The sequence below is a fragment of the Hesperophylax consimilis genome, chromosome 15, assembly GCF_061612785.1.
Source record: "Hesperophylax consimilis isolate HC1 chromosome 15, BYU_Hcon_1.0, whole genome shotgun sequence".
Classification (NCBI taxonomy): Eukaryota; Metazoa; Arthropoda; class Insecta; order Trichoptera; family Limnephilidae; genus Hesperophylax; species Hesperophylax consimilis.
The window spans coordinates 25,247,106-25,260,520 of NC_142850.1; the positions used below are offsets into that span (position 1 = coordinate 25,247,106).

At 37.0% G+C, this 13,415-nt stretch overlaps 1 protein-coding gene across 1 annotated transcript; it reads left to right on the forward strand.

The window, feature by feature from the left end:
* The first annotated feature begins 259 nt into the window (after positions 1 to 259).
* On the forward strand, positions 260 to 12,745 carry msl-3 (male-specific lethal 3). Its single transcript, XM_089640081.1, has 11 exons — positions 260 to 361; positions 2,592 to 2,770; positions 5,442 to 5,563; positions 6,255 to 6,375; positions 7,195 to 7,371; positions 8,030 to 8,170; positions 9,468 to 10,172; positions 10,656 to 10,739; positions 11,244 to 11,383; positions 12,050 to 12,134; positions 12,545 to 12,745. Exons 1-11 carry the CDS (start codon positions 260 to 262, stop codon positions 12,612 to 12,614), a joined length of 1,926 nt encoding a protein of 641 aa, XP_089496207.1. The 3' UTR covers positions 12,615 to 12,745.
* The last annotated feature ends 670 nt before the right edge of the window (positions 12,746 to 13,415 follow it).

A 13,415-nucleotide genomic window follows, 5' to 3' on the forward strand; every position in this document is an offset into this window, starting at 1 on the left:
AACGGATTGAATGTTGACTTTGAGAAATCGAGCATGTGTGCATCTTTCTATGTATTTTACTTAGTTCAGCGTGTTCATTGGTCGAATCTTCCTTGCCAGGACGTTGTCAGCGATTTGGGGAATAAATTCCCAACCCTTAAAAAGAAAAAGAGGAAAATTATTGGCATCATATAAAAATGGCTGCCTTTTCGCGCCGGTTGGTTTGTAGGTTATGCGATGTGTAGTAAATCTATTTGCGTTTAATTATATTAAATTAAACATGGTTTCTACGAGAGGCCCAAGATATAAATTTACTGAAGGCGAAAGAGTTTTATGCTACGAACCCGACCCAACAAAAGCAAAAGTACTTTACGATTCAAAGGTAACGATTTTGTGTTTGTTTTTGTTGACATTTTTAAACAATGTTTTTAATTTACATGTACAACTAATTAATAATTTTAAAATTATTGCAATATATTTGCGGCTTAAGTTTTTTGTTCATACTTGAAATAATTCGTGTAAAAATCGAATTTACATACTTACGACTCCGAGCTGTCAAACGTCAACATTTTCGTTGTCAGGGCAGAAGTAACGGACAAAACGTATTTTTTGGAAGTTATTCATTTTTATTTCATTAGTTAGTAACTATATTAATGTTAAAATTATGTTTTATTTCATTTTATAAAAATATACATACTTTTGTTTTACTTGTCGATCGGCATTTCGGTACAATAACATGTAGGTATATTTTCTTACGCATTTTATGTACTATTTCTAAAACAATAAACTTAAATACTGTTCATGTATTGAGATAACGAACGTAAGCTAATAATTAAACCTAAATCCAAAATATATCATTCACAGTTTTCTAGTCGAACCTCAAGTTTGAATTTATTTATTTTTGTAAAATCGTGGGTACTACATCAAATCGAGTAGGTGTTCAAAAATAAATCTTTTCAACAAATTCTGCATCCAATACACCTTGTAAATAAGTCATGTTATTAAATATTATTTATATGTTTTGTGACTATTACCTGTTAATATAATGCTTATTGTGAATTATTAATTTAATTATTATTAAAATTTACACCAAATTCAAAATAACACCAGTGAGAAACAACGAACAACTAACCCGGGGTAGTGGATAAAAATATACTGCAACAGTTTCCAATGTAATGTTATTGTGACCTTGAACTTAACTTGTAGGTATAACAGTTTGAAACACAATGTTTTTTTCTTTGAATTACCATTATTAGAATAAATATATATTTTTTTGTAAAATATGTTTTTATGTAATACAATTTTACATTTAAAAAAAAAAAATATTTTATGGGCATATTTTTTTTGCTTTGGTTAATATTATTATTATTACTTCCAAAATGTGAAACATTTTTTATTAAAATTACAAAATTTCAGTTGGTATTTGACCATTTTCTCGATAATTTTCCACTATAATAATTAAATACTAGCAGAAGGTAAAAAACTCCGCTAACTTTTCCAATATAAGTGGAACTTGGTTATAACGATCACGGCAATAGCGAGTTCACGGCTATAATGAGCAATCAAAAAACAATATTTTAGTTCAGGCTTATCTTCATATAATTGTTGACTGTTGTAACGAGATCGATTCACTGATAAACCGAGCAAATAATTTTGTCAACACAATTTCTGAATATATGAATGGGTCGTTAGGTCTGAAAAAATAGTTGGGATTTATTCAAGAATTATTCTCGTAGTAGTGACAAACAAAGGGGCGGGAATTTCCTATTCCGTTAGGGACGGATTCATATTTTTATGGCACTACATGTGTAAGATTGTCGGCTATGTGAACCATTACTATCCAGGGTTGTTAGGCTTTTTCCTTTATAGACCGCAACGGTCATGTATTTTAAAAAAACAGACCCCTAATGAAAGTAATTGGTGACCCCTGGTGTACCAAGTGTAGGACCAATTTGTTTGATACAAAAAGCCTGAAGATATTGATCTAGTGAGGTGTATTTATGGAATGATGCATTTAAAAAAACAAAGAACTTTAACATTAAATAATTATGATAAATTTAAAAAGCTAGATAGCAGTTTGTCAACGGGTTCTTAAAAAATTCTATATATATCTAAATAAAGGGTGGTCCATCTGGTACGCCGGATTTAAATTCTAAATAAATGAGTTATTAAATGTTTCAGTAAATAGAATACGATATCGTGCCATGATATCTAACTTTTGTGGGATCAATTGGATGACATGAACCTTGAAGGAACTATCGATTTGTTAAGACAACCTTTTCTTTGTCATGTGATTTCCAGAAATGGTAAGGTTAATTGGCCGCCCAGATCTTGTGACTTGACGCCATGCGATTTTTACCTTTGGGGTTTTGTAATGTCGAAGATATATACAAAAATGCAATGTCTCTCAAAAGAGCCAAGGTATGCCAGCACAGCCGAAACCGACATCGTATTCCACAGTTAATGTCAAGATATCTACTTTATAAATCAATAAAAATTTCCCAATGAAATAATAACTTACGGTGTTTCATATCAAAATGAAATCCGGCGTTTCCGATCTACCACCCCTTTATATTCCATTATTAATTAAATTTATAAATTGTTTATTCCAGGTTCTTGAAGTGATAGAGCGAAAAGACAAGCGGGGAAGGCGCGCCATAGAGTACCTGATCCACTTCCAGGGCTGGAACTCCTCGTGGGACCGTTGCGTGGGCGAGGAGCTGGTCCTCAAAGACACGGAGAACAACCGGCAGCTGCAGCAGAACCTGGCGCAAAAGGCTCAGCTGCAGATGTTAGTAGATTAAACATTTAAACTTGTATATTCTCAATTATATTTAACTCCTAAAGCCTCTGCCATAATTTGGCAAAAAATCAGAGTATTTCTGCTTTGCATAAGATCCAAATAAATGGAATATTTCTGAACGTATGCGAAAACTAAAAACTGCTTTTTTGAAAGGTGGTAAAATACGCTTTCAAATTTTATCATTTTAAATAAGAAATCCTAAAAAATCTTCCTATTAAACATTGAATAATTTGGCAGTTTTGACTAAGCCAACATAGAACAATTGGTAGAGCACCCGACCGGCAATCAGAAGGTTGCAGGTTCAATTCCCGTCGGTTTCAGGGTTTTTTCTTGGAAATTAAAAAAAAAAATTATGTAGGTGTTTCAGGCTAATAATTATTCCTTAAAAATAATATGTCTCGTAAACATTAGTTTATCACTAAAAAATAAGTAAATTATTTTTGATATATTAAAACTTTGAGCACAATAAAAAAAAATTGGCTCATTTTTTGTAACTTAAATTACTGATAACGAAATAATTTATAAAAACACAGGCATTTAATTAAACAAATTTATTGCAAATGTTTTTGCACCTCACCTTTTTTTTCTCATTTCATATAAAAATAATGAATATAAAATAAACAAAGTTTCATAAATTTTTCTCAGATTACGGTCCGAACCTTTGGTTTCATAGAGGTGTACATTTTAATTTATTCTGTGGTTAACTTCTATATTTATAAATAAAATGTGATGTTTTCTCTTTCTAACACTGTTTATTATTTCTCAACATGGTAAGGGAGATATAATGATTTATGTGAGAACATATAAGTTGTTCCCAAAAATGAACAAATTAGCCTGAATGGTTAAGAGAAGGTACGGCTCGTAGCGTCCACTCGTGCACCAAACCGCGAACAAAATTAAACGACATATTACACCTTATCATAATCCTATATAATATTTTTATTTATTAAATTAAGGCCTTGTAGTAACCAGTTTGAAAGGGAGATATTTAAATAGGAATGTTAGAGGGAGCGCGCTAATGTTAAAAAACGATAATAATTAAGGCAATGCCATACGTAGTAATGCAAAATCATGTGTTTTTGGTTTGAAAATTTGGTCGTCTAGAAATGTTTCGGATGCTTTAATTAAATGCTGCGACTAGAATACATCTCGGCCTTTGAAATAATCGAGTATTTTTTAGATAAGTCTTTTTATAAGCCCAGAAAAAATAATTTATAAGGGCTATGAAAACTGCTTTAAAGTTCAAAATATCCTACTTACGAACCCATTTTCGGTTATGATTTTATTTTATAATGTGGCAAATTAAGTTATTTATAAAATGATCGAAAAAAAATTAAATATTTATGCCTGAACATCCACAAAATAAAATAAAAGGCACTTTTTGGCCATGTTTTTTTCTTGCATAAATCAAAACAGGCGGATGGTGTTAAGCGGAAATTTAAACCTTATTGCCATTTATGTAAGGGTTATTATTGATAGCGGCTCAATTGAAAATATTACACGACGTAGTGCATCGCCAAGTGAAAATATTTAATAAAACATGACAAATGCTTTAGTTGCATTTAAAGATAAACTGTGATTTTTTCATTCCTATAACATATTAAATAACAGAAAAAAACATGTTTCTAATAATTTTCGGAGCTTACTTTGCGATTTTTTCAATCGAGAGAATTTCATATAATTAAAATTTCAGCATAATAAATGTAAAATAACTTTTTTTTTATTTTTATTTTTTTATTTATTTTTTTTTTTTATTACTTATTTTTTTATTTACTTATTTTTTTTGGAACTTAAAAAGTTAAGGAGTTAAAGAGAAACTTGTTATAAATCGGTAGAAATTGGGAATATCGGGGGCTTGAACACAATCTTTAAAATATGGTTCAAATAAAAGTTAATTACTCAAAATATATGAATTTTGTAAGCGCGTCTTCCCGTACAAGAGCTATATACCGGCTTAACCGAGGTCGGTTCCCATTGGCACGATTGAGTGAATTGCTCAACTGTATTGTGTCATTTAGTTTGGAGCTGAGCAAACCTGTGTTTCCTCGGCTCTAAACGGTGAATATGAAAAAATGTACCGAAACAAGGCGACCACCGTGCGACACTGTGGGATATACGAACAGCATTAGAATCATTCGAAGACATGTCTCGAGTGAAGTATTTCTTAGGCTTTGAACTGGATAGTAATAATTCTTTTGCAAGATGCAACAATGGGTCAGTCAGTCACATATTATTTAGAGAATCTATTCTGACAATGTTATTATTAGTTATTTTGTAACAGTTTAAAGTTTCTTACTCATTTGCTAACTTCACAATGACATGTGCGGAACACAAAGTAAAACGTTTGTTGTATGTTATCATGTAGAATTATTCTATTATCGCTATTTTTGATATAATTGAATATCCTTGACCTATTAAAAATAAGTGATAGCAAGAAGGTACAATACATTATGTTTTTGATTTGGTGATCACTGAATCACTAAACATTTAATGCACTGGCCGCGCCTGTTTATGAGGGATTGCAAGGGGATGGTGCATAAATTTTCACGTCCACTATTGAAAATGCTTGATCTGAACAGGCTCGTTTATAGAACAGGAAAAAAACTGTTGATTTATGCAATGATGCAATGTAATGTGTTCTGTTGTGTGATTGTTCCAGAGGGGCGTACCTGTACAGGAAGGAGCGGAAGAAGGTGGCGGGGCCCAGTTCGGGCAAGCGGCCCCGCATCGAGTGCGACGGGGAGTCCAGTGCCCTCAGCTCGCCGGAAGACGGCGAAGAGGGTAATTGATTATGTTGTTCGACTATTCCAGAAGGGCATATCTTTACAGAAAGGAGCAGAAAAAGGTGGCAGGGCCCAGTTCGAGTAAGCAAACAAGGTGAAGAGATGTAGCCCGTCCAAGTCGAGAGTCGCAAATAGTGATGGGTAAATTCCCAGGATTATTCTGGAAAGAGGTAATATTACGAGAACTTTCATCTAAATGGTGTAAAATACCCTGACTAACCCATGAGGTTGTCTCCTACAATGAAATTTCATGTTGTGATACGCCACAATAAGCTGTCAAATGTTGATATTTGCGACCGGCCGATAAGCATGTGATGTGACTGACGTGGCAGCACTGCCATTCAAATTTAGAATTGTTTCTCATGTGATGTCACGAGATACCATTGCATACATTTTATCGAAATTCAAACCTCGTCATTTTTACAGATATCGATAAATTAATTTTACATCTACATTTTTTTGACATTAATTAACTCTACAAATATAACTCATTTCAACAAAATAAAAATAATTAGGAGACTTTATTTAGCATAACTTTCTAAATAAAAAATTTATTGACCCCTGACTTTGGGCAATTTATATTAGGTTGGGGAATATTCCCTGGTGCACATCATTAGTAGCAAATGCCATTGTTTTTGATGTTTACCTGTGTAACATATGTATTTATATTGGCGTTGTTTGTTTGTCAGATGGGGATGGAGTCCCGGGGTCTGACAGCACCGACTCCAGCTCCAGTAGCTGCGTCTCCGACTGCGACTATCAGAGTGATGACCACGGCACGGCTGCCATTCCTTTGGGGCCTGGACTAAGGTAAGCATTGTATATATTATGTGAGTATCTTTTGCGTTACCCTAATGCGTGGCGGCGAAGAAAGCGATTTCAATAGAATTCAAATATGAATTCTTTCCAATAAGAGCAATGTACTCGCGCTCGCACCGTACACGTAATGCAGCGTTAGCTAGTCCAAAAGATCCAGACTCACCCCCCGGGTGTGTTGTGCATAATAATTAATAGTTTCTGATAGCCTCTGTAGTTGAGGGGTAAGACTCTGAAGTCTGCTGAAAGTGGGCTGAAATCCTGACGTGCACAAGTAATTTAAAAAAAAAAATTATTTATTCAAAATATAAAATAATGTATATTTATTTTTCGGAATAACTTTTTCTTGAGTAAAACCTCAAATTATAATATTTAATTATTGAAGACAATATTAGCGATTTCTAAACGAAAATCTGAAACAGAAAAATCAGAAAAGGATACAATCACATCTAGGACACGAACCCAGGACCCTTGTCTTTCCGGAAAGACAAGGATCCTGGGTTCGAGTCCTAGATGTGACCGTATCCTTTTCTGATTTTTCTGTTTCCGATTTTCGTTTAGAAATCGCTAATATTGTCTTCAATAATTAAAATAATGTGCATAGTTTGTTTTACATGCTTTTCGACTACCACACTACGCACATGCCCGTATTATGGTAGTCTAAATTTGTATATATAATCATACAGGTTGTTAAGGGACGTACTTGACTTACTTTAACCAGTAATTCCTGACATTATTTGGAGTAAAAAACGTAATATATTCGTAAACGAAATATGCGCTATATATGTAAACATGATGACTGTATCATTCCAGGCAAAGGTTGACACTGGACTACGAGCTGGTTGTGTGCGGGGGTCTGATGGTGCGCCTGCCCTGCCGCCCAAGCGCCCTGCAACTGCTGGAGGACTGTGTGCGGCACCACACCACGCGCACTGTTGCCGCCCACACCCCCCCACCTCCCCAAGCTGATATGCAGGAGCAAGTCCGCAGGTTAGATTGTTGACTCTGGTGGTTTCAAGACAAAACACAATATTGAAGAAAATAACAAACAAACAACTAACCTAACCTATTATTTTGTTAGATAAATGGTGTCTCTCAAGGATATGTTTTAGGTCCATTTTTAAAGTAATCTAGAAACAAATCGCATTCAATTCTATAAATAATAATATAATATTTCATTATTATATCCTAAGTCGTATAAAATTCAAATCCATGTGGCATTCCCGCCCACCCCAGACACTCAGGTTATCAAAATAATGAAGTGGTGTCCCTCAAGGCTCTGATTTGTCATAAATTCTTACCAAGGGGTATTTCACCACCTCTGTGTAAGCTGTAGAGTTACTCATCAAGTAATTTAATTATAGGATTAACATGGCAGTAAAACAGTTGTTTATTTGACAGGTAGCTTTACTCAGCAGTGATGAAATAGATAATTTACGCTAATCGACAGTTTACTCAGAGGTGGTAAAAACCCCCTAAGCCTCTCAAATGAGAGTATGTACTTAACCAAATAATTGTTGGCTAATGTACCAAGTTATAGATATTACAATATAATTTAAATTGCAAAATATATTGATGTTCTTGGAATCCCACAAGGATCAACAGTAAACCACTTTAATTACAGTATATTTTTAAACGACGTTTTCAGGCTAAATATTCTCCGAGAGGTAGCAGATGGCCTGCGGATATACTTGGACTTCATCCTGAGGGATCAGCTTCTCTATGAAGGGGAGAGGGAGCAATACCAGCAGGCAGTTGCCGATGGGACCATCAAGGATATTCTGCCTCCGTTAGTACCAATTTATTTATTATTCATTTTTTTTTTTTTTTTTTCGGAATAACTTTATTGAGTAAAACCTCAAATTGTAATATTTAAATATTGAAGACAATATTAGTGATTTCTAAACGAAAATCTGAAGCAGAAAAATCAGAAAGGGAAACGGTCACATCTGGGACTCGAACCCAGGACCCTTGTCTTTCCGGGACAGTGCTCTACCAACTGAGCTAATGGGACCCTATTCCCCTCGGTCACTTTTAACTGTATCATACTTCGAATAAGAACTACCAACATTGTCTTCATTTTTTCACCGCACATTTTTATTGGCAACTATCTTTATGTATGATCGCAAGATTCAACCCGAACTAAATGCAGAATCTAGACTTGCAGAAAAGTCAACAGATGTCGCACATTAAAAATAAAAAATAAGATAGGTTTATCTACAAAAAAGACGCTGTCTGGATTGCATTTAGTTCGGGTTGAATCTTGCGATCATACATAAAGATAGTTGCCAATAAAAATGTGCTGTGAAAAACTAAAGACAATGTTGGTAGTTCTTATTCGAAGTATGATACAGTTAAAAGTGACCGAGGGGAATAGGGTCCTATTAGCTCAGTTGGTGGAGCACTGTCCCGGAAAGACAAGGGTCCTGGGTTCGAGTCCCAGATGTGACCGTTTCCTTTTCTGATTTTTCTGCTTCAGATTTTCGTTTAGAAATCACTAATATTGTCTTCAATTTTTAAATATTTATTATTCAATAACCTATAACGCACCTTTGACATAATTTTACTAACCGTCATCCAGTTTAACCGCAAGGATAGGCAGCGAGGATAGGCCGCCACACAACTCTGTATCGGCACATTGCTTCATTCACCTTTATATATTGTCTCATACATACTCTTCTGTTATTCTAACTCTTGACATGAAGTATTTGATTTACTTGATCGTATCATGTCTTCCTCGGGCGTCCCTGACTTGTTCTACCATTAACTTCCATGTCATTATATTCTCCTTACACTACTTTCTTTATTCATCCGCTCTACATGCCCCAATCATCTAAGGGTCTCTTTCTTAATTTTAACCACGCTTACATCAGGCTTGCATTCTTTGGTCCCTCAAAGTTTTACCACGCATTCGCCTCAGAGATCTCATTTCTAGGACATTCAGTCAGTTCCATACCTCGCTGCTATTCTCATCAGCACTCCGCTGTAGACTGCTTAATATAATAACGTATTTCAAAAACCTTGTCACTTTTCTCTTCTTTGCTCATCACATAAAACGTATTTGAAGTTATTTATTTATCTTCCAGAGTGGTGAAGGACGAGGAGGAGAGTGGCCCCCGAGGTTACCCCGATGATTATTCTCACCTCCCGCCCTTCCTGGACGGTCTCCCCAACATCCTCATCAAGAGGGAGGTCGTCTCCCCCTGCGATGACGCCCACTGCAAGTCCGAACCCAAGTCCTCCCCGCCCCCCAACCACCGCGAACCGTCTCCCACCTGGCACCTCATCAGAATCAAAACCGAAGACAACAACACCTCCGACAACTCTAAAGAACCACCAACCAAAGAAGATGAATATGTTGTGAAAAAATCAACAGAAACTAACAACATCTGGGATAATTGCAATCAATTGTTACCCGGGATGGCGAATCAAACAAGATCGAGAGAAGCCTCTCGAACGAGTAGAGATTCTCCGAACCATTACTCTACACGAGACCAGCGAGGACATTCGTCGGGAGTCTCAGAAGCAGCGTCAGACTCCCAACTAGATCTTAAAGAAGAGTCGGAGATTGGATCTACGCTCTCTTCCCAGGAGGACAGTCAGTCAGATTCCAGACAGATTGACGATATGGAAAGCGGGAGGGCAGCCTCGCGGGTGTCCAGTGTCCAGGGTGAAGAGGGGAGAGACGGGGAGGGGAGTAGAGACAGCGCTGAAGGGGTGACCAACTGTAGCAAACCAAATAATCTGCGCTCCAATTTGAATTTGCGAAATCCAAAGATGCCGAGCAGAAGGTAAATTTAATTCAATTTTGATACCTCATTTTTTTTACCTGTTTTACCACAATTTCATCATAACTTTGGCCCATTTTTTAATTTACACTGTTTAGAATTTCGTGTGGGCGATCACATCTTGTATTGTATAATTTGTTTGTTATTCTGTAAATTATTATTACATACATACATAGATAACTGAAACAAAGGTAAATATGACATGGAAGAATGCAGAGTGTCGTTGAACTATTACCCAAATCTACTGTCTATCAAAGCAGCAGACCCAATGAAGGTTATACGTTTGGTGTGTAGGTAGAAAGCACGGCACTGTGCATAGATTAAAAAGTGCATGCGATTTGCAGTAGTATGGGTGAAAGATGTTGGCGACATGACTTTGTGCGCCCGATTACTAATAATGATTCATGGCACATCTCCTTGTTTCTATTATCTATGGATTTTTTAGCATTGTGATGACGTTTTTTGTATGTGGACGTAATATTCCAGACTCCGCTCCCACAGGCCCCGCTCACGCACCCTGGATGACCGGCCCCCTAACCCCCAGCCTGGCCCCTCCCGGACCACCAGCACGTTAGTACAATGTTTATACATATACCCTCCACACAGCATCCACAAAGATGATATTTCCCTCAGGGCCTCTTGCTTGGATTTAATGTAAAAAACCTAAAAAGAGCTTAATCTAAAAACAATACCATTGGGATGGGTAGGTACCATGCTCTTATCATTTTCTAATGCCGCAATGGTTTCATGTCAAATCAGAACATTTTCTAATGCCGCAATGGTTTCATGTCAAATCAGAACATTTTCTAATGCCGCAATGGTTTCATGTCAAATCCGAACATTTTCTAATGCTGCAATGGTTTCATGTCAAATCCGAACATTTTCTAATGCCGCAATGGTTTCATGTCAAATCAGAACATTTTCTAATGCCGCAATGGTTTCATGTCAAATCAGAATATTTTCTAATGCCGCAATGGTTTCATGTCAATGGTTTAATTCGACCTTAATAGTGTATAAATTTCACATTATATTTATAATGTTGCCATAGGTAATTGAAAGCATTGTTCATTGCAGATCTGAAGCCTCGGTGGCAGAACTGAATGGAGGGGTGGCGGAGGAATTCAAGGAGGCGCTGGACTGGCGAATAGTGCCCCCCGACCACCCCCCCTACCCCGCCGCCGTCTACGGGGCTATACACCTCGCTAGACTCTTTGGTAACCTAACCTATTTGACTCTTAAGTTTTATGATTACTAAAAATCTTTGACCTAACCTATCTGATCATTTGCGATATGGGAAGTCTCGAAACCTAACCTAACCTATCTGATAATTTGTGATAGTGTGAAAGGCTGTCACAACAATTAATAAAGACTGCCAATCATGTAAATAAATATATATATTTTTTTTTTTTTTTTTGAATACCCCACGTAAGTCTCACCTACTTCCAACCATCTGCGTTTTATTACCTTTTTTTTTTGTAACAATGATATCCTCACTGGAATCTCCCGTGCTGAGGATTTTATGTATGAAATTAGTATTATGGATAATATAATGTAATTGTAAATATATTAAATAGTGTTTTTTCCTAAGACTATGGAATCACCAATTGGAGTGTGTTGTGAGGCTAAAGAAGTGGGGAGGTGAAGACACAACCATCACAAATAATATCATATCTGATTTTTCAAGTCTGCTTTAGTGACTAGATCTTAAAAGCCAGATATATGTAGATACTTAGTCCTAAACCAGTCAAATTTTATGTATCTCTTTTTATGTGAATTGAGAATTCACAATTTCAATTTCATGTCTGGCATGTTCCGGCTCTCTGTTATAATTGGTCTTGAGTTTCTATAAAATAATAATGTTATTCTATTTTCTGTTTCAGTAAAATTACCAGAATATCTGAGTGTGATCAATATGCCAGAGTCCAAATTAGAATTAATTGTACAATATGTGGAATATTTTGTCCAGTAAGTACCTAGTTAATAAAATACCTCCTATTAATTTATAATGCTGCTTCTGTACATTTTAATTGCTGAATATCGGGTTAACTTCAAAATTATTCACCCTGAAATATTTGTAGAAATTCTGAATAAACGATTTAAGTTGTAACCCAATTACTAAAGAATTTAATTTTGAATTATTGTGTATAATTGCAGACAATCAAAAAAACTGAGAACATTGATTGTGTATATATATATATATGTACGTATTATTACTTTCAACCATTTTGGTTATTATCCGGTGTATAATTTTAATATTATTTACTTTATAACTAAAGAAATAGAAAGAAATAAATAAAAAGCCTTTCCTCTGATGTTTTGATGGATGCAAGCTAGTCTAGCAATACTTTTTACATTAAATTGAATTGTACTTGCAGGTACCTGGAGGAACATGAGGAATGGTTTGGGACATCCTTCTACTATGATCCCAACCCGTCCACCTCCTGACCTCTCACTCGCCTCCAGGCCAAGCGAACTGTGTCGTAGCGGCGACTGCCGTCCTCTGCCGCGCGCAGGGGGCGGCCACAGCAGGGCAGGCCCCGGACCTACCCCCCCTCTCTTGCCGTGCGCAGGGGAAGACCGCATCAGCTCTCCCGGGGCCCGGGAGATTCTCTCCTGCCCAGAGGAAGGCCTTGTCTCTCTCGGGGTCTAGGTCTAGGGGAATCTCTCCTGCCCAGAGCTCGCTCTGGTATCTCGAGGGGTCCAGGGGATTCTCTCTTGCCTAGGGGACGACCTGGTCTCTCCAGAGGTTCAGATGATGTTCTACTGCTTAGGGGACGTCCTAACCGGCATAGGGGACGGCCACAACTCTCAAAGGGCCCGGGAGACTCCCTCATAACCAGGGGACGGCCGAGCCTATCTAGAGGAGGACGCGTCCTTTCCATGGCCCTGTCTAGAGGTGGCCGTGCCCTTTCTAGAGGACGGCCGCATCTCTCCAGGGGCAGGCCACACCTCTCCCGAGGAAACCAGCCTCGGGAGCGGCCTCTGACCAGGCTGCAGGTCCAGGCCCGGGGCCGAGCCAGAGGTCGGGGGACCATCATCACGAGGAGACGAACTGTCACGAAACCTACCACCAGTGATAGCTCCGACTCCGCTCCCCTCTCCTTAAAGAAATCAGACTAACAATAATACCTCCTCAAAAAAACAACATTTCACAGACAGTTCAAATAATACATAATAGAAATAATATTGACTTTAGGCACCGTTTTGTGAAATATTCACCCAGTAACATTATAACCAATTTATCTC

Coding starts and splice junctions, on each gene's coding strand:
- msl-3 (XM_089640081.1), top strand. CDS start 260: ATGGTTTCTACGAGAGGCCCAAGATATAAATTTACTGAAGGCGAAAGA. Junction 10,740..11,243: donor CCCTCCCGGACCACCAGCAC/GTTAGTACAATG, acceptor TGTTCATTGCAG/ATCTGAAGCCTCGGTGGCAG. Junction 11,384..12,049: donor ACACCTCGCTAGACTCTTTG/GTAACCTAACCT, acceptor TTTCTGTTTCAG/TAAAATTACCAGAATATCTG.